Raw genomic sequence first — 22515 nt, 5'->3', positions numbered from 1 at the left:
GTAGTACTGAGATTGCGTCATGACGGGCTTCGAACGGGGCTTCGAAGCCTCAGACATGCGTAGTACTGAGCTCATGACGGGGCTCCGAAGCCTCAGATATGTATAGTACTGAGATTGGATCATGATAGGGCTTCGAAGCCTCGAGCAGACATGGTCACTGGTTACTGAATCTTTGTGAAGCCTCAGCACACTCAAAGGCATTGACCTCTATATTTTCAGACTCTATCTGACACTTAACTCTCTAGTTACATTTTGTAATTCGTATTCACATTACACACTTCAGTTGATATAGTTAAACTACAATTCACGTAGTTGCTGAAAAGTAATTATTGTTCTTGTTGATTGCTGTGATTTCCTTTGTCTGATACATAGTGTCAAAGATATATTGTCATATATCAACTTTATATGGTCACGCTTGGGTTACAAGATTGCACAGAAGACCAGTGGATGTTGAAGAAACTCGAATTTTTATTCAAACACTGCAAACAAACATTTATCTTTTAAAACTGTTTCAAACGTGCTCCTTGAAAGAGTTTACACCTCCGCTTGTCATTTAAAAGCAACCAAGGATTTCTTCTTCTTCGGAGAAATACGTGCCAGGAGCACCAGACGTCTGAAAGAGAGAAAGAAGCAGAAAATCAATTTATAACCACAGAAAGAAGTCGGTACAGGCTTTTTGACAAGGCGGAGTAGCGCGCGGAAGGCAGATTACGCGACAGAGCCGGCCAGAAGGAAGAGGAGAGATGTGAAGGTAGTCTGTTTAAGTTTCCTAGGGGTTTCCTAGGGCTTTTTCCAGGGGCGTCTGTATCTTTTTGGGGGTAGGATTAGCTTCGCAGCTCACAATATATATAAAAAAATTGGGTAAATCGTGCAACCTTTTTATGGAACGCTTAATTTTGTTCAAAACCGCACGTCATATAGTATACATCTATAAATATCATTTTTTCGTCTTCATTAGGAGATTACAACAATGATACTCTCGTGTCAATTAAACCAATTTAACGTGCATATGTCAAACAACATATTTCTACATCCGCCGGAGTAAGAACAGTAGTAGTAGTTCAGTTGTGCGGAGCTCGTTAATTATCCTGATTAGGTGGCTCAATTGTATTGCAACTGTCTCTCAGTAAAAACACCAGGCGTTCGTGTCGTTGATCCTCCACTTGTGAAAGGTTTTTTTTTCAATTCTTCTATTTAACAATATTTTCAGCTTGGACAGATAGCGAGCGAATCGAGCTGTCGAGGGAAGGCTGGGCCGCCGTAGTTAATTGAACTGACTATAGCAGACTTGTCATCTTCTTAAAATTACTTTATTGATTTGATATTGACAATTAATCATAAGGTCAAAAACCAAGGAGGATATGAGTTTGCAGGGACTGTGCTGTTTCTTTTTCTTCATGACATCGCGTCAGTAGAGAGTGCATGACGTTAACAATGCATTCTGTCCTAAATGACAGCGCACACGCTTTTTGATATTTCCTAAAGGCCAATGTGTCTTAGTTTGCTCATTAATATATTTTGACAGTGTATTTTAGTGAGAATGATTATAAACATATTACCCATGTTCATTTCCCATGTAGATATGTAACGTTTGGTGAGAATAAATAAAAAGTAACAACACATATAATAGTTATGTTGCATTGTTTATGATTAACAAAATTCATAGTTTATCTGAAATGTTTTACTTATACAGTCGATTTATTCCACTTCTGAAGGTATACATTGTCGGTATTCTCCATTGCATTGGCCCCCGAGTGTAACATGTGCCAGTGCAACTGAGGGGTGGCAGGCGAGCTCATGTAATGGGTGACAAGGCACATCCTCACCCTGATGCCGAGGCTCTTGTCATGAATATTCCCATCTTGTGCTTTTTCTCGTTCTTGCCAGTTTACTATTATTATTGGACACGTATGTAGAGGGAATGTGTGTCTTATTTTATGTCTATGAAAGGAAGGACGGAAAAGCCTTGAATGAAACTGAGTGTTGATGCTTTGGGTAACAAGACAGGTTAGGGAGCAGGGGACGTTAAATGTGACAGTGACTGCGGGGGATTGTGTAACTGGAAGATGGTTTAAGAATACAGAAACGACAAAAGCTTAGTCTTTCAATAATTCTATTTACATCAATGATTTACTCCGTTGTGTTGCAGTTCGGAAGATTACTTATTTACCCCCCAGCGCAGCCTTTGATAAGATGCATTCAGAAGGAAAGGATGTTGCTGACAAAGTCCGGTGCTTTTTTGAAAGTTTGGCTCCAGATGTGCTTATCCAGCTGCTCCTTCTTGTCAGTACTTGAGTGACCTTTATGTTCACCTCTGGATAAATTCGCAAAGTTTCTTTTTCAACTTTTTGTCTCATTAACACAGAAATCTCGAGGCTTTCCTAAAATTGCAGAAGACATTGTTGATGGCGCTGATTCTGTTTTAAAGACAGTTGTAAATTGGTTTTGCATGCACATGCTTTTATTCACATTGCTTTTTGGAAATCAATAATACAAATCAGCTACAGATCTGGGAATCACTGAATAGTAAAAACGTTTAATGAGGAGTGTCTTGCGCATATACTAGTGTAATGACCACGTCTGCTTTAGTGAAGCGTTTCTTAGCCTTTCTGATATGATCGACATGGGGCAGAATAGATTCTGGATTGTTATAATACGTGCTACCTTACGCAAAATATGCTCATTAATTTGTTACAGATTCTAGGTGAACATGATTCCACACCAAGGAAAAACGTGCCCCATGTAAATCGTTCATAATGTCTCCAAAATATATTTGTTAACTTTCAGACAAGTACTACTTAACTGTTTTATACAAAATCCTTATTTTAAGGTATGCAAGCCCCAATTAGGAATTGAACTCGGGTTAGTGCACCTTATCGCTGTAGCAGGAACAACTGCGTTTACGCTTTGAGCCAAAGCACCTTAGCAGACTAGTGAGTGACCAAATCGACTGCTGACTGCGCAGATATCAATGACGTCATTACGCTAGCGTGACTCAAAATCATGTGATGGGCGCATTTGAAACAAGCCTTGAAGCAGTGCTTCGATCACCAGTGCTTCGAAAGCTCGACACAGTGTCGAAACTTGAGTATCGAGCAGCCCATCACTAGATAGATAGATAGATAGATAGATAGATAGATAGATAGATAGATAGATAGATACTTTATTAATCCCAAGGGGAAATTCACATACTCCAGCAGCAGCATACTGATACAAAAAACAATATTAAATTAAAGATTTAATATAATAAGTTTATCCCCCCCACCCCCCCCAAGTGGAATTAAAGAGTCGCATAGTTTGGGGGAGGAACGACCTTCTCAGTCTGTCAGTGGAGCAGGACAGTGACAGCAGTCTGTCGCTGAAGCTGTTCTTCTATCTAGAGATGACACTGTTTAGTGGATGCAGTGGATTCTCCATATTTGAAAGGAGCCTGATCAGCGCCCGTCGCTCTGCCAAAGATGTCAAACTGTCCAGCTCCATGCCTACAATAGAGCCTGCCTTCCTCACCAGTTTGTCCAGGCGTGAGGCGTCTTTCTACTTAATGCTGCCTCCCCAGCACACCACCGCGTAGAAGAGGGTGCTCGCCACAACCGTCTGATAGAAAATCTGCAGCATCTTATTGCAGATGTTGAAGGACGCCAGCCTTCTAAGGAAGTATAACCGGCTCTGTCCTTTTTTACACAGAGCATCAGTATTGGCAGTCCAGTCTAATTTATCATCCAGCTGCACTCCCAGGTATTTATAGGTCTGCACCATCTGCACATAGTCACCTCTGATGATCACGGGGTCCATGAGGGGTCTGGGCCTCCTAAAATCCACAACCAGCTCCTTGGTTTTGCTGGTGTTCAGGTGTAGGTGGTTTGAGTCGCACCATTTAACAAAGTCATCGATTAGGTCCCTATACTCCTCCTCCTGCCCACTCCTGATGCAGCCCACGATAGCAGTGTCGTCAGCGAACTTTTGCACGTGGCAGGACTCCGAGTTGTATTGGAAGTCCGATGTATATAGGCTGAACAGGACCGGAGAAAGTACAGTCCCCTGTGGCGCTCCTGTGTTGCTGACCACAATGTCAGAACTGCAGTTCCCAAGACGCACATACTGAGGTCTGTCTTTAAGATAGTCCACGATCCATGCCACCAAGTATGAATCTACTCCCATCTCTGTCAGCTTGTCCCTAAGGAGCAGAGGTTGGATTGTGTTGAAGGCGCTACAGAAGTCTAGAAACATAATTCTTACTGCACCACTGCCTCTGTCCAAGTGGGAGAGGGATCAGTGTAGCATATAGATGATGGCATCCTCCGCTCCCACCTTCTCCTGATATGCAAACTGAAGAGGGTCGAGGGCGTGTTGAACCTGTGGCCTCAGGTGGTGAAACAGCAGCCTCTCCATGATCTTCATCACATGTGATGTCAGAGCAACAGTCATTCAGCTCACTAGCACATGATACGTTTGGGACTGGGGTGATGCAAGATGTTTTCCAAAGTATCGGGACTCTCCCCTGTTCCAGGCTCAGGTTGAAGATGTGCTGTAGAGGAGCCCCCAGCTCCGATGCACAGACCTTCAGCAGTCGTGGTAATACTCCATCTGGACCCGCTGCTTTGCTGGCACGAAGTCTCCTCAGCTCTCTGCTCACCTGCGCTGTTGTAATTATGGGTGGGGATGTCTCTCCTATGCTGGTATCAGCAGAAGGATGTGTGGAGGGTGCAGTACTCCGAGGTGAGAGTGAGAGTGGGTTAGGGTGGTCAAACCTGATAAAGAAGTTTTTCATTTGGTTTGCTCTCTTCACATCTCTCTCAATGGTGGCACCCCGCTTCGAGCTGCAGCCAGTGATGATCTTCATCCCTTCCCACACTTCCTTCATGCTGTTATTCTGCAACTTCTGCTCCAGCTTTCTCCTGTACTGCTCCTTTGCCACCCTGAGCTGAACTCGGAGTTCCTTCTGCACGCACTTGAGCTCATGCTGATCACCGCCTTTAAAAGCCCTTTTCTTCTGGTTCAAAAGGCCCTTGATGTCACTTGTAATCCATGGCTTGTTGTTAGCATAGCAGTGTACAGTTCTTACTGGAAGTACAATGTTCATACAGAAGTTGATGTAGTCAGTAGCGCAGTCAACAACCTCCTCAATGTTCTCACTATGTGATCCCTGCAGGATATCCCAGTCTGTAGTTCCAAAGCATTCTCTCAGAGCCTTCTCTGCCTCCGGGGACCACTTCCTGAATGAGCGTGTGGTTGTAGGTAGGACCCTCACTCTTGGTTTGTAGTGAGGCTGAAGCAGAACCAGGTTATGATCTGCTTTCCCAAGCGCAGGCAGCGGGGTGGTGCTGTATGCGTCTTTAACGTTTGCATACAGTAAATCAATAGTCTTATTTCCCCGGGTGTTACAGTCCACATACTGGGAGAAGGCAGGTAATGTTTTGTCCAGCGTCACATGGTTAAAGTCTCCAGCGATTAGCACAAGCACCTCAGGGTGCTGTGTTTGTAACTTAGCAACTGCAGAATGGATGATGTCACTCGCTGTCTCCACGTCCGCCCGAGGAGGGATGCAAACGATAACAACAATGACATGTCCAAACTCTCTGGGCAAGTAATAGGGACGCAAACTTACGGGCAACAGTTCGATGTCCCTGCATAGTGTACGGGCCTTGGGTGCATGGAGAATGGCGGTGTGCACGGTCGCAGCGACTCACGGCTCTCCTTTTCAGTGCTCTTTTTTGTTGTTTTTGTACTTTTTTCTTGCTTGTTTGTGCACGATCCGTTACACCTGTCAGAACTTTATAGACATCGGTGTCCAGTGCCAGACATCTGTTTCGAGTGTTTTTCATCAAACACACAACATCCCAGACAACACAGCGAGACCAGCGGGCTCTCTGTGGATTGCTGTCCGGTCTAGGAGAGGGAGGGAAAGGAAGCAGAAGCGGGGCTGCAGATCCGGTGTTATGCTAAGGCTAAAGAAACAACCGCACAAGCCACCTCTACCGAGCCTGTATCTCACCAATGCCAGATCCCTGGTGCATACAACGGATGACTTGGAATTACAACTCGCTGGAAATCGCTATGTTCGTGACTGCTGTGTTTTGATTATCACTGAAACCTGGCTTCACCCGGGGATACCCGATGCTAGCACACAGCTAGCAGGTTGCACTCTGCTCCGCTGGGACAGGACAAAGGAATCCGGTAAGAGCAGGGGAGGGGGGCTCTGTATTTACGTGCATGAGAACTGGTGCAACAACGGGACAATTATAGACAAACACTGTTCCCCTGACCTCGAGTACATGTCTGTAAGATGCGTTTTTTTCTACCGAGAGAGCTAACAGTAGTGATTGTCATGGCTGTGTACATTCCACCGACGCCAATGTAAACACGGCTCCCTCTCCTGCTGAATACCATTAGCGAACAGCAGCGAGCCCACCCTGACGGTGCTCATATAATTGCAGGAGACTTCTTGCTTAATGATAAGAGCTGTACACATTGAAGTATATATATAATATATATACAGTGCATCAATTTTTCCACATTTTGTTGTGTTACAGCCTTATTCCAAAATGGATTAAATTAATTTTTTTTCTCAGAATGCTACACACAACACACCATAATGACAACGTGAAAAAAGTTTACTTGAGGTTTTTGCAAATTTATTAAAAATAAAAAAACTGAGAAATCACATGTACATAAGTATTCACAGCCTTTGCTCAATACTTTATCGATGCACCTTTGGCAGCAATTACAGCCTCAAGTCTTGTTGAATATGATGCCACAAGCTTGGCACACTTATCCTTGGCCAGTTTCGCCCATTCCACTTTGCAGCACCTCTCAAGCTCCATCAGGTTGGAAGGGAAGCGTCGGTGCACAGCCATTTTAAGATCTCTCCAGAGATGTTCAATCGGATTCAAGTCTTGGCTCTGGCTGGGCCACTCAAGGACATTCACAGAGTTGACCTGAAGCTACTCCTTTGATATCTTGGCTGTATGCTTAGGGTCGCTGTTCTGCTGAAAGATGAACTGTCGCCCCAGTCTGAGGTCAAGAGCGCTCTGGAGCAGGTTTTCATTCAGGATGTCTCTGTACATTGCTGCAGTCATCTTTCCCTTTATCCTGACTAGTCTCCCAGTCCCTGCCGCTGAAAAACATCCCCACAGCATGATGCTGCACCACCACTATACCACTGTAGGGATGGTATTGGCCTGGTGATGAGCGGTGCCTGGTTTCCTCCAAATGTGACGCCTGGTATTCACACCAAAGAGTTCAATCTTTGTCTTATCAGACCAGAGAATTTTCTTTCTCATGGTCTGAGAGTCCTTCAGGTGCCTTTTGGCAAACTCCAGGTGGGCTGCCATGTGCCTTTTACTAAGAAGTGGCTTCCGTCTGGCCACTCTACCATACAGGCCTGATTGGTGGATTGCTGCAGAGATGGTTGTCCTTCTGGAAGGTTCTCCTCTCTCCACAGAGGACCTCTGGAGCTCTGACAGAGTGACCGTTGGGTTGTTGGTCACCTCCCTGACTAAGGCCCTTCTCCCCTTATCGCTCAGTTTAGATAGCCGGCCAGCTCTAGGAAGAGTCCTGGTGGTTTCGAACTTCTTCCACTTATGGATGATGCAGGCCACTGTGCTCATTGGGACCTTCAAAGCAGCAGAAATTTTTCTGTAACCTTCTCCAGATTTGTGCCTCGAGACAATCCTTTGACTTCATGCTTGGTTTGTGCTCTGACATGAACTGTCAACTGTGGGACCTTATATAGACAGGTGTGTGCCTTTCCAAATCATGTCCAATCAACTGAATTTACCACAGGTGGACTCCAATAAGGCTGCAGAAACATCTCAAGGATGATCAGGGGAAACAGGATGCACCTGAGCTCAATTTTGAGCTTCATGGCAAAGGCTGTGAATACTTATGTACACGTGCTTTCTCAATTTTTTTATTTTTAATAAATTTGCAAAAATCTCAAGTAAACTTTTTTCACTTTGTCGTTATGGGGTGTTGTGTGTAGAATTCTGAGGAAAAAAATAAATTTAATCCATTTTGGAATAAGGCTGTAAAATAACAAAATGAGGAAAAAGTGATGTGCTGTGGATACTTTCTGGATGTACTGTATATATATATATATATATATATATATATATATTGTGGAAAGCAGCCTGGACACAGACAGGCGGACACGTTTAAGTCACCCAACACACGCTTATTATAAGTCTCCATATTTACAACCAGTGCACACACACCCCAAAGTCCCCAAAAGTCCAGGCCAACTATCCAGATGCCTCACTGTCTTCAGGCCGCCTCCTTGCCTCTTCCAAGACCTCGTCATTCTTCCACCCAACTCCATCCCATTAACGGAGGGAGGCGGCTCCTTTTATAATCACCCGGATGTGCTCCAGGTGCCTCCCGACAATCTTACACCGGCACTCCCCAGTGTGGCGGAAGTGCCGGCTGCACACCCGGAAGCACTCCGGGTGTCCCTGATCCTCTTCCCCCCAGCACTTCTGGGTGTGGCGGAAGTGCTGAGGTCCAGGGCTCCGTAGGCATTGGGGCGCCCCCTGGCGGTGACCATGGGCCCCTACAGGGTTGAGCTTCAAAGCTCTGTACCCGTGGTCCTCATAGCCACCAGGGCGGTCACCCCCACATGGTCTGGGGGAGGCATAAGCCCTCCTCCGGTCCTCCGGGGCATCCCAGCCGGGTCGCCCCCCCAGCCACCTGTGACAATATATATATATATATATATATATATATATATACATACTTGTAATACATTGCAAAAGATGATTATTCATATTAACTAAAAATTCTATAATGTCAAACTTAAACAGGCAGTTTCAAAAAACCATAGCTGCATCTTTTCCAGGTGGCAAAGTAGGATCCAGAAGTAGTCAAACACAGTCCAATAAAGTTCATTTTAAAAAAGGTTAATGAAAATTTAAAGAACAAATCACGAAAAATCAACAAAAAGTAATTACTCTCTTTTATTACAGTCTTAGCTTTCTGATGTTAAACGTCAGTTACTTTCTATACTTAAAAGTTGTGTTACTTTTCTATGACGTATGCTTTGAACGTGTAATGCAGTTTGAAAGTGTTTGCCCTCCGTACCTTACAAACTACAAGGCAGATCATACAATGAACTAGTCTCTAGTCAGAATGACAAGAAGTAATTTGAATATACCACTTACACACTATGCACAAATATATAGGCAAACATTTTAGCATGACTGGGAAAATACTTATATCAATTTAACATAGCCTAACTAACAAATGGTTCTTACAGAGACTAAGGACTATGGTTATGAGGAAGTCTTGCTCCATCTAGAAGTATAATTATGATAATTTTTAAAGAATAGTGGTTTTGCATAAAGTGTACAATTATTCATCTTAAAATTATATATCGAGCACATCTGTCTCATTTAAAATTGTCCAAAATGTTTCCAGGGCAAAATCCAACCTGCGAACGCTGCAATCAAGTTCCAGCCTCACTAGGTCACATGTTTTGGGCCTGCACCAAATTAACATCATTCTGGACCAAAATTTTTAAATGCCTTTCAGGCAGCCTTGGTGTCAAAATCCCTCCTAACCCACTAACAGCTGTGTTTCGTGTACTTCCAGATGGGCTTAAAGTGGAGAAGGACGAACAAACTGTAATTGCCTTTACTACACTATTGGCACGTAGACTTATCTTGCTAAACTGGAAGAATCCTAACTCTCCTCTGTAAAGTCAGTGGGTAACTGATGTTATATACTATTTGAAATTGGAAAAAATCAAATTCTCACTTAAAGGATCTGTGCAGAAATTTTTCAAAACCTGGCAGGATCTAGTCAATAACATTTTACAATAAGCTTAAAGCACTGGGGAAGCAGATTCTCTCCCCATTTCTTTTTCTTCTCCATTTATCTTTATTCACTTATTAATTTATCTGTTTACTTATTTTTACTAGCTTTAAGTTTTATTCTGCTGCCCATGCTCTCTTTCTCAGGGATGGGGGTTGATTTGTTTTCAATCCTATTTTTGTAAAATTGCTCTATTTCTATGGAATGTTGCGTGAATTCAATAAAATCAATTAAAAAAAAAAGAATACTGGTTTGATTACTTTTGCCTGAAATCAGCGTTATACTTGGAGCTTGGATCCTTGTTGCCCTTTTCCTTCTATATCGAGGTGGCTCTGGCAGTTTGGAGCGAACTGTCAATATTTCAAGTCCCACACCACCTTTTGGACTACCCTGAGTGAACATTTTACTTACAGACAAGATACATATCACTACAGAGCAGCTGGTGTTATGCCCAGTGTGAAAGAAGTTTTTATTAGAGCTTGGGCAGCTTTGGAAGAGTTTACAACAATGTTACAGTGGTTTGTCTAAGCAGTTAAATTAACATAGGATGACTGAGTTTCAAAGAAGTCCCGCTAACTATGACTTAAAGTTGACCAAAGTTTCTATTTTAACTCTATAATAATGTATGTGATAGTGCTAATAATAATATCAATCTTCTATAAATCTCAGAAAAGTGACCTTAAGAAGTTCTAAATATGGTGATGAAACAATAACTACTTTTCCTGTGTTAGAGTAACTATTGGATTTTTTCCTTATCCGATAAATATTGTCCATATTAGCTTTACAGAAATGTACCTAGTCCTGTATTTAATCTGCAATCAGACCATTCAGTAGGACTGTTGGCAGAGACATATATATCTGTAGTACTTATTTCAAAACCTTCACATGTTACTAGTTTAGGTTGCCAATGATGTGTACAAGAATGACCGTGTGCTTGCATTCACAAGGTTGCCCTAATTTATATTCTGCTATTGTCTATACTAGGTTAAAAAATCTTCTGCCACCTGCTAGAATTTTTGGTTTGTATCTTTGCTTTCTGATTCACAAACTGCATATTTTCAGATACTCTTTGCATAAACACTCCATTTCTGTTGTGTCCTTTTATTACTTTATTTGGCTATTTTCTATATGGCTTTGGCCCAATAAACCATAATATTAAATATTTTTGCTATGTTGCCAAAAACATCTGTTAATTTAAAGTACATCTCTGTTCTAATTGTGTTAGACACTTTGTTCTTAAATGTTCCTATTGCCAAAAAACCTTGTTATATAGTAGCTCATAAGTTTACTATCAATCCTCTTCATTAAAGAATTTCCCTTAATGTTGAAATCTAAACTTAATGCCGTGATATTATAAATCAACAATCAATAACACTTACATTGGTCTGATTTTATGTCATATACTAGGAGGCTCTGCACCCTGCTCGCTTCACTCACCAACTCCCGGGCAGGCGCTATGCGCTAGCAACTTCACGGATCTGCCAATCGCGTATGGGGAAGCAGATGTACAATTTAAACATTGTTATTTTCATGGGTATTGTTACATATGCATAATAGAACTAACTATTTTACATTACAGCAAGCAATTAACCATAGTAAAAAATAGTAAAACGTAATAAATTGTCATGTTGTGTTTGAGGTATTCATTGCATTATAAGTTTTCCTTCTGTTTGGCTTTGAAATTAATATGCAAATACTTTTTAAACTTACACTTTACTGTAAAACTTCAGTAAAAATGATTTTTGAATTAACTTTTCATCAATATTGCATTGAATTTTGATTCCGTGTTTGGACTTACATCGTGACAACGCAACATATAACTTCCCGTGAGTGAATATCATTTCTTTGTCTCTACTAAATAAACTGACTTTTTCGAATGTTTGTCCCTGTGATTTGTTAATTGTCACAGCAAAAGCTATTCTAGCGGGAAACTGTTAACATCCATCCATCCATTGTCCAACCCGCTGAATCCGAACACAGGGTCACGGGGGTCTGCTGGAGCCAATCCCAGCCAACACAGGGCAGGAAACAATCCTGGGCAGGGTGCCAACCCACCGCAGGACACACACAAACACACCCACACACCAAGCACACACTAGGGCCAATTTAGAATCACCAATCCACCTAACCTGTATGTCTTTGGAATGTGGGAGGAAACCAGAGCGCCCGGAGGAAACCCACGCAGACACGGGGAGAACATGCAAACTCTACGCAGGGAGGACCCGGGAATCGAACCCAGGTCCCCAGATCTCCCAACTGCGAGGCAGCAGCGCTACCCACTGCGCCACCGTGCCGCCCAACTGTTAACATTTTAATATGAATTTCATATTAAGATCTCCTTTGGTGTCTAATGTTATCTGCAGAAGATGTACTACATTACCTTTCTTGTCGCCTGATAAAATTTTACATGTCAGAATTGTTCAACCAATTTTGAATACAACTAATCTTGTCCTATGGCATAGCCCATCACTCAGACATAAATTACACAATGACATAATGATAACATCCTTCTTTCAACAGTAATTCGGCTGGTGAAAGACCGGATGGTGTTAATAGTTGTAGATATTCTACGGGATATTGTAAGTTGATATTTTCATCTTCCGCACCATCACCACCAACTGTTTCAGCATAGTCTATTGATACGCATTTAATCAATTTGCTGTGTAACCGATCAACAATTTTCACGTTAATTCGTTTGACTTCATCGTTTCTCGGTGCTAGGATTGCCCGTGTACTCATTTCTTCTGTTGATAACCCTTCGGGATGAAATTCTTCAATAAGATTTGGACATAATAAGTTTTCTTTTATTGGGAACTTAAAGTGAGGAAAACGTAAAAATTTGTAAGAGCTGAGAGCGCAGGAACTGTGTCTGACAAAAGCATTCACACGAATGAGAGGTGAGAGGACTGTGGGTGTGTTTGAAAATGGTTGAGAGGAGGACGGGACTTGAAAAAATCTCTTGGCAATAGTCTTGTTTCATCTTAAGATTTTCTTTTATAATAGAGAGATATATATTTATAGTTATATGCCCTATAATATGAAGTCATTTTTTAAATATTTACTTTTACACGTTGCTTTTGCACTAGGTGCTGACTATGTTCTGCTAATAATTTTGTAAAATATTTCCAAGAATATCTTATTATTCCCCTTGTGTACAAGTTAAATCCAAAATAATCACTTTCTTTTCATTAATAAAAACAATAGTTACAAATGTTCATATAAATATATATATATATATAAATCATATCAAGCTAGGTGGTTTGGAAGATAATCTGGAATCCGTTGAATTGTTACAGAGAGACTTCGATGGCATACAGACTCGTACAGATTAAATGTAATGTGAGTAAATGTAAATTATTACACATAGAAAGTAAAATTATTAGGTTTGAATGCACAATAGGGGGTTTTAAAATCAAAAGTACACCTTTTGACAAGCATATAGGAGTTGTAGCTTACTCGACACTATCAACTGCCAGACAGTGTTCAGAAGCCATTAAGAAGACTAATAGAATGTTAGGTTATATAGCACAACATGTAGAGTACTATTCCAAGGAGGTTCTGTTCAAGCTTTATAATGCACTGGTGAGGCCTCATCTGGAGTACTGTGTGCAGTTTTGGTCTCCAGGATACAAAAAGGACATAGCAGCAATTGAAAAATAGCAACTAGGCTGAAGCAAGGGCTACAGGGGATGAATTTTGAGGAAAGATTAAAAGAGCTGAGTCTTTTCAATTTAAGCAAAATAAGATTAAAAAGAGACGTGGCTGAAGTGTTTCAAATTATGAAGGGAATTAGTGCAGCAGATTGAGACTGTAATTTTAAAATGAGTTCATCAACTTCTTGTGGGTAAATTTTGCACAAACATTACAAGCTTTTCTTCACACAGAGAACCACAGACACATGGAATAAGTGACCAAGTAGTATGGTAGACATTAGAGCATTAGCGACTTTCAAAATTATACTTGGTATTATTTTAGAAGAACTAAGTGGATAGGACTGGCGAGCTTTGTTGGATTGAATGGTCTGTTCTTGTCTAGATTGTTCTAATGTTATAATGTAAATAGTTCAAATGCCTTGTTGATTTTGCAAATAATTAACATTTCTTTTTAAATTGCCCACCATCATAAATCCCGTTTGAAAGACTTTGCTGATGAAAACTTTCCTTCCATAGGAGTAGATTTAATATATGATAGACAGGCCTTGGTGTCCACTGCCCCAAAGGAAAGGATATTAATATCTAAAACTCTTATCAGATGTGGATACTTTGACGATTCTTAACCCACAAAGATTATTTTTTATTTTTGGCATGAGAGGTTACTAGCACACAACTCCTTAAACTTTCAATTAGCTTGTTTGCATTTAGGGACACTGGAACTTCAGTGCATTGCAACAAAAGGAAGTTCCTTTGTCAGTTGGTCGATAGCTTGATCCATGAATTGATCCACCTCTGCAGACAGATCCTTTCAGCAGTGTGATGTGTTGACCCAGTTTGGTCTCCCTTTGAGTTTTAATGCTGTGTCAAGAGTTAGGAGTATCTGGTTATAGCTTGTTTCTTCTTGAAGTCAGACAATTTTTCTGCTTACAGACCTTTACTATGGACCAGTCTTCAGGTTCAAACTCATGTGCTGTTGTCTCCGATTGGCAAGGAAGTGTAGCTTTTACTTGGCAATTATAAAGACTTAAGAGTTTTGCTCATTATTAGTCAGTACTGCAATACTTCATCTGTAATTTTTTAAAGTTACTTATTGATTCCACAAAGAGGAGAACGTACCAGATGTTGTTTTGGTCCTTCTATTAATATCTCTTGAGGTATTAGTCCTGTTTCGTTGTGGGATACCTCATATTAACATTAATGCTAGCAGTAAACCAGATAGCCATGTTCATCCAATTTCTACTTGTATGTTAGCTCATTTGTTTTTCATGATCAAATTGAATTCTGCAAGTGATAAACACAATGTACGGGGTTCCTTTAATCTTGTCTTCTTCTTTTAATCTTCAGTATAGATACTTCAAAAAATATAACTACTATAGTTGTATCTGCTTTGGCTGTTGTTGTAGCCAATAAGTAAATACTCAAAGTATAAAATAAAGTCAATCTGAATGAATACTAAGGGAAGAGGCATTCAGTTTTTCCCACAATATTCGAACTATTAGCACATAACCTATGCTTCTATGAATAAAAAGGGGTAACATAAAGTTAATTTACTATAACACAGTTTCAACTGCTAGCTTGTGCAAGTGATGTGACAAAAAATAACCAAAAAGTTAAGTAAATGCACGATCTTAACATAGTGACCAGAACGTCGGCCAAACTCAGCGGCACCATCTTTGAAAAAGAAAAGGCAGAATTAAAAAAAAAAAGAAAGCAGAAAAGTGTACAGGTTGTTAGTTGTGGAACTTGACCTGGACACAGACAGGCAGACACGTTGTAATCACCCCACACACATTTATTGAGGCGTACCATATTTACAAAGCAGTACTCACAGACCCCCAATACCCCACAGTCCAGGCCAACACAATGCCTTCTATCTCTCTCTGTCTTCAGACTGCCTCCTTCTCTCCTCCAGAAACCTTGTCCTTCTTCCACCCGACTCAAGTCCCTCTCTGAAGGGAGGCGACCCCTTTAAATAAGCACCCGGATGTGCTCCAGGTGTGTTACCGGCAATCTCCCACCGACACGCCCCAGTGTGGCGGAAGTGCAGGCTGTCTCCCCGGAAGCACTCCCGGTGTCCCTGTTCCTCTTCCCCCCCAGCTCTTCCTGGTGTGGCGGAAGTGCTGAGGTCCAGGGTCCTCCAGGTATTGGGGTCCTCCTGGCGGTGACCACGGGCCCCTACAGGGTCGAGCTTCCCAGCTCTGTACCCGCGGCCCCCAGTGCAATCGCCCCCTCGAGGTCTGGAGGAGGCACAAGCCCCCCTTCGATCTTCTCGGGCATTCCGGCTGGGACCCTGGGTAGTTAGGAGTTAATGAAAGGCAAAGTAGCAACAGTGTCCTCATATTTCCATCTCAGGTTTTAAAATCAATGTGTCTAAAGCTGTCCATCCAGCCATCCATTATCCAACCCGCTATATCCTAACTACAGGTTCACGGGGGTCTGCTGGAGCCAATCCCAGCCAACATAGGGGGCAAGGCAGGAAACAAACCCCAGGCAGGACGCCAGCCCACCGCAGTAAAGCTGTCTATGAACGTGTTATTCATATAAAATATATTTGATCTATTCCTACATAAAGTCTTTTAAATTATTTCACAACTTCCCAAGACCTGTCAATCTATCATGGATCAGCAGATTTATTTTAACATGTCTATTGAAAATATCTCTTAACATGTTATCTTAAAGCTAAAACAGTTTTGTTATACATATCCCAGTTATGTTTCTTTAAGCTAATATTTTAATAGTAATTCAATTAACACATACTTTTCTATCTTAGCCTTTAGAATTTCAACAAAGTGAAGAGAAATGTTTCATTAGAATGTCAAACTATAAGAAATAAAACCTTCCATCAGCTATGTAATCATGCAAACATACAGCCTATCCTATTTCACATTTAAAATATACAAGTTACTTATAGAGCAAGGATTGGATAGGAAAAGAAATAAAGTATCTCACATGCAATAAATGTAATTCAGAGTCTGTTTGTATTTTAAATGCCTCCAGGGTTGTTAATGCATCACTTTATATCATATCAAGGTTGAGGTTATGCTTCTTTTTGTCAGTTAAGCATTACAGGAAAACCATGCAATGAATGAATATACTATACATTTATCTATGCTTAACATTGATTTTTTTCACTCATAATTTCCTGTTAAGATTAGTTGCCGCATGCTGGGTCATTGATGTCTTGATGTCTGGACGTTCCTGAAGAAAAAGCCCAGTTTTACCTTTTTTGGTAGTTGAAAATTTCTCTAGCATTGTTATACACTACCTTTTATTGCTAGAGAACATCTCAGCATGGAACAGGATGCCAGCTTACTATATGTTGAGCACATACACAAGAGCCAATCCAGAACCTGAAGGTAGCCCACAGACATAAGGAGAACATGCAAACTCTACAAAGAAAATATTCAAACATAAACCTTCATTTTGTTAGTTTTAACAAAACCAATAAACAAATAACGATTTAAATGGGAATATTGGATAACCACCTCTATAATAGAACTGGACTAGTGCGGACATGAAGGAAAGAAAAAGAAAAAAAATAACACCTAATTACAAATCTGATGCAGTTTTTATCATTGCTGGGGATTTTAATCAAGCGAATCTTAAGGACGTATTCCCCAGATTTTATCAGCATGTACATTGTACAACCAAAGGGGAAAACACCTTAGACCACGTCTATACAAACATTAAAGACGCCTATAAGGTCATTCCACGCCCCCACCTCGGCAAGTCTGATCATCTCTCTTTGTTTCTTGTTCCAGCGCACAAAGCCCTTATCAGCAGTACTAATCCAATTAGCCAGACTGTTAAAGTTTGGCCTGAAACGGCCATTTGACAACTCCAGGACTGCTTTGAACAAACAGACTGGAATATATTTTTTTCATCAGACAGACTTAGAGACATATACTTCATCTGTGCTGTCATATATTAATTACTGTGTGGACAATGTCACTGTCAACAAAAGGATTAAGGTCTACCCAAATGAGAAACCATGGATGAACAGTGAAGTCAAACAGCTGCTCAGGGAAAGGGACAAAGCCTTTAAATTAGGAGAAACCTCAGCCTATAGCGCTGCCAGAGCTAACCTCAAGAAGGGCATCAAGTCTGCTAAACTAATGTACAAACAACGGATTGAGGAGGACTTTGACAGTAACTCAAACTCACAGCGGATGTGGCAAGGCATCAGATAAATCATGGATTACAAAAAGAAAAATGATGTACAAGACACACTGGCCAATAACAATGCCAACCTAGCAGTGGAACTTAACAGATTCTTTGCACGGTTTGACAAGGACAATAACCAGCCTTAAGTCAGCTTTGAGCTGACCGGAGACTCACAGCCTGTGGTCGTACACACACATGAAGTGCGGCTGACACTCGAAAACATCAATACAAGGAAGGCAGCAAGTCCTGATAATGTGCAAGGACGTGTACTTCAGGCCTGCACTGACCAATTAGCGGAGGTATTTACACACCTATTCAACCTCTCTCTCTCCTCAGGTGTAGTCCCCTTGTGCCTGAAATCCACAACCATTGTACCTGTTCCCAAAACATCGAGTATAACCTGTCTTAATGACTATCGACCAGTCGCTCTCACCCCTGTAATCGCAAAGTGCTTTGAACGACTGGTAATCACCCACATCAAAGCCTCCATCCCAGCTGATCTAGACCAACACCAGTTTGCCTATCGGTCAAACAGATCAACTGAGGACGCCATCTGTGTGGCTCTACATGCTGCCCTCCCGCACCTGGAAAAGCCCAACACCTATGTTAGGATGCTCTTCATTGACTACAGCTCTGCATTTAATACCATCATACCTAACCAGCTGATCCAAAAACTCTATGCACTAGGACTTGCTCCGTCCATATGCAACTGGTTACTGGATTTTCTCACCAACCGCCCCCAGTCTGCCAGGATGGGCAAACCCATCCACCAATCAAACATTATTGTTAAATTTGCGGATGATACGACTGTCATTGGACTTGTAACAGACAACAGTGAAGCTGCATATAGGGAAGATGTTCAGAATCTGACAGAATGGTGCAACACCAACAACCTGGTCTTAAATATCAAAAAGACCAAAGAGGTTATTCTGGACTTTAGGACCACTAAAAAGACCAATCACAGTCCGATAACAATCAATGCAGATGCAGTGGAGAGAGTTTACTGCTTTAAGTTTCTAGGAGTCACCATCTCAGAGGACCTGTCCTGGGCTGACAACAGCTTGGCTATAATAGGCAAAGCACAACAACGCCTCTATTTTCTCAGGAAGCTAAGGAGAGCTGACCTCCCCCAGAAGCTGCTGGTTAATTTCTATAGATGCACTATAGAGAGCATTTTAACTAACTGCATGATGGTCTGGTACAACAGCTGCACCAAGGCTGCTAAAGAAGCCCTGCAGTGGGTCGTAAAAACAGCAGAGGCCATTATTGGGACTGAACTGCCATCACTCGAACTCTCGTATAAGACTTGCTGTGTGAGAAGGGCCAAAAACATTCTCAAGGACAAAACTCACCCTGGAAATTCTTTGTTTGAGCTCCTCCCGTCAGGAAGACGCTTTAGGTCAATCCGTGTACACACAAACAGACTAAAAAAGAGCTTTTTACCATCTGCCATAAACTTTCTGAACTCTGAATCTCCTCAGTCTGAGACCATTTTTAATTGAACATGTGCAATAAGCTACAGTATATTGGTAATGTGCAATATACTAATGCAATACAATATAGAATATGTAATGTACTATTCATTAACAGGTACAATAACAATTTATGCTGCTGTACTTTGAGCAATCATAATTTGCTCTATTTACTTTATCACTTAAAACTGTATATGACATATTTGGAATTATTTGACTTTTCTTTAAATGCACCTTGGGGCTGTCACAAAAAGTAATTTCGTTGTGTTACACAATGACAATAAAGTGCTTGAATTGAATTGAATGAAAATAACCAAGTCATACATATGATGTATATACATATATAGTATGTTAAACAGACATGCACCTCTTTTTTACACCACAGTAAACAGACCCCAGTCCCTTTTTTAAAATATATCCTTTTTCCTGTGTATTTTCTAAAAGATCCAACCCGTCTGTGTAATTCACAATTATTCCAGGCTACAGGAAAAATGAAACATTTGGTATGCTTTCCCTTTATGCTATAATGGAGTCTTCTCACCGGTTCAGAGCTGAATCCTGTCCTTGAAGCAGTTGAACGCCTCACCCAAGTGTCATGGCATTAAAGTGTTCCTTACTAAGAAACAGAACAAGCAAGTTTCAATAGTAAAAAGTTCAGTGCTGCAAACACAGACATCCTCCAATGGTTCACCAACCTGTTTAATCACATGTACACAAACCACAAGATATTTTGGAGCACCCTTTCAACTACCTCACTTAATTTGACAAATTACTGATTAATAAATCAGTACACGTAAATGCACAGATTTGTTTAATAAGGAAACAAAGTGATTCAAAACTAACAAATGAATCAGTCAATTTATTTATTCATTGTTAAACTATGGTCAGTTGACAATGGAGGAGATAACAACAAAAACTCCAGTCCTCAGAATCCATGGAGTGCGCTCAGTTAGAGCAGATAAATCCACATGATAAAGTCAGACACAAAGTCCTGGAGACCTCAGGGAACTGGGCAGGCACACCTTCCTAAGCATTCTACAGTAGAGTCTGTACTGAGCCATCCAATTTAATGAAAGAAAGTTTACTTCCAATGGTTTCAAGGCTTCCAGTATCTCAGAAGCCGAGAAACATCTTGTTAGTAGAGAAGTGGCACCGAATGCCAAGGCAGTGTACCTTAAACAGAAACAGAACAGAGGAGGGTTGATAACAGTTAATAATGATTGTACAGTATTACTGTATGTATAGTTTTGTACAAATGGCTAAAGTACTAGGGTGTTGTACCGTGTTAGCCATTATGAATGTAGAGAAAAGCCAAGCAAAATGACACCTTTTATTGGCTAACTAGAACTAGTTAGCCAATAAAAGGTGTCATTTTGCTTGGCTTTTCTCTACAAATGGCTAACAAACAGAGATGCTGTATGCACTGCTCATCAGCAGCTCTAATCAGTATATGCTAGACTAAAGTACTGAGCCTTCAGCCTGGATTAAAAAGCAGACAGGCTGATAAAGAAAAAAGAAAACATTATCCAACTCACCTTTTAAAAGGCACATCAAAATTCTGTTTTAATAATATTATCCAATAAAATTGAGTCCATTACAATTTTCTGACTAATTTAATGCAATTTTGTTTAGCGGGTGGAGTGTAGATAAAATGATCTCATCTTGTGTTCTTATGAAGTAGGCTGGGTGACAGCTGGGTTGCATAGTATTTTCTTGACCATAAAGTATAAAATATTGTAAAAAGATAAAAATGAGTCTTTGACAGTTCTGACGGTTCAGATGGAGCACCATGTGCACTGCTGTTAGGCAAAGTGATAAAGATTCTCTAGCTGGTGATAAATATCCCTTCTGGATAACACTAATGTGTCTTTCAGCCACTCTGGTCAAGAACTGATCCCACTGTTGTATCTATGAAGTACACAGGTTCTCACTTGCTAGAATGCTCTTATTTTACTGTCTCAAAAGCGCAGCCACCATAAAGCGTGTACAATTCTCACACATGCCTAAATACACATGCACTCACATTCCATGGGCGCATGCAATTATATTACAAATGTTATGTCTTCCAACAGCCATCTTCGTAGATGTAGCTGTTTTATTGTTTAGAGAATGGAAGAAGTGGGCAGGAATGTGGGGCCTTGTTGGGGTCTTTATTCTGGCTGAGGAGGAAAACAACAAACACATGATTCGCCATGCAATCTCTCCTCCATTGTCAACTAGCTATAGTTAAAAAATATAATTAATATTGCTGGGTTCCTTTTATGTTAATTAGTTTCAGACTACTTGGTTTATATCTGTTTAAACAAGTCTGTGCCTTTATGTGTACTCATTATGTAATTAGTAATTTGTAAAGTTTGCATTTGTATTTTACTTGAGAACTTGTGCTTTGCACCTGCACTCAGAAAAGAATTGCTATACAAAAATTAACTGAATTGAATTGAACTTCAAAATCCTTCACTCATATCCTCTTGACCTCATTTAGCTTCATGTTTGCAATGAACTCAACGTATAATTTTACTAGGTAAATTGACTCACTTTTTTACTATTTTGACATTCTCACTATTTTTATATTTTTCTTCTTTTCCAGGATATTTTGCTGTATCTGAAAAGAACATTTATCAGCCAAAGGGAACTACAGTTATTTTACCAACAAGCATATCAGCTGATTTAGAAATTTTAACTATACGGTGGTCAATTTTTACAAATTTCACAGTAATCGCTACGTATATTTCTACTAATACTAGGACAGACTGGATTCCAGAATATAGGGGCAGACTCAGTCTCTCTATGAATAATGGATCACTAAAGATTAAAGATCTGACAATAGAAGACAGCAGAAAATACACATGTATGATTGGGTTTAAACAAAGAGAAGAATATAAAGATGTCATTGAACTTAAAGTTTATGGTAAGTGTTTTACGTTATTTATAAAGCCTTCATACCTTTACTTTCAGTTAGCTATTTCAAGGACAGCATCAGTTTAATCAGTATTAAAAAATCATATGAAAAACTAAAACTGTAAAAATATAATATAACGTATATTATTTTAGATGAGTTTTTCAGACAAAGTGTAAGCTGTTGAAATAGAGCTATAAAATATTTTAGTCTAGTCTTCAGAATGCTTCCTAGGATCTCTTTTCTTAAACATTACAGATTATTCTGCCTATAATGCTTTCTGTTTTTTATTTTGCTTGTATGTGCTACTGTGTTCTGTCATCAGCTTATCCTCAGAATGATCTTTCAGCATTTTGTAGATAGTTTTAGCCTGTTTTTCCATTTCACTTTTCTTACTCAACTTGGATTGTCATCTTCTGTGTTCCAGTTGTATTGGTCTTATTACAGGACTTCACTAATTTCCAGAATTGTAAGATATAGTAAAACATCATAAATACATCACTTATCATTCAGAACAGAAGCA

General features: G+C 40.4%; 1 protein-coding gene across 1 annotated transcript in view; it reads left to right on the top strand.

Annotated features, from left to right (window-relative positions):
* The window catches only part of si:dkey-19a16.12 (uncharacterized), a 76498-nt gene that overhangs the window by 36122 nt on the left and 17861 nt on the right, over positions 1–22515 (top strand). Inside the window, exon 2 of the mRNA XM_028821721.2 lies at positions 21684–22004. Coding sequence (XP_028677554.1) covers positions 21684–22004 — 321 coding nt within the window. The remainder of the gene's footprint in view (positions 1–21683; positions 22005–22515) is intronic.

The sequence above is a fragment of the Erpetoichthys calabaricus genome, chromosome 16, assembly GCF_900747795.2.
Source record: "Erpetoichthys calabaricus chromosome 16, fErpCal1.3, whole genome shotgun sequence".
NCBI lineage: Eukaryota > Metazoa > Chordata > Cladistia > Polypteriformes > Polypteridae > Erpetoichthys > Erpetoichthys calabaricus.
The sequence above is the reverse complement of the archived record's forward strand: the minus strand, read 5'-3'. Positions and strand labels throughout refer to the sequence as shown.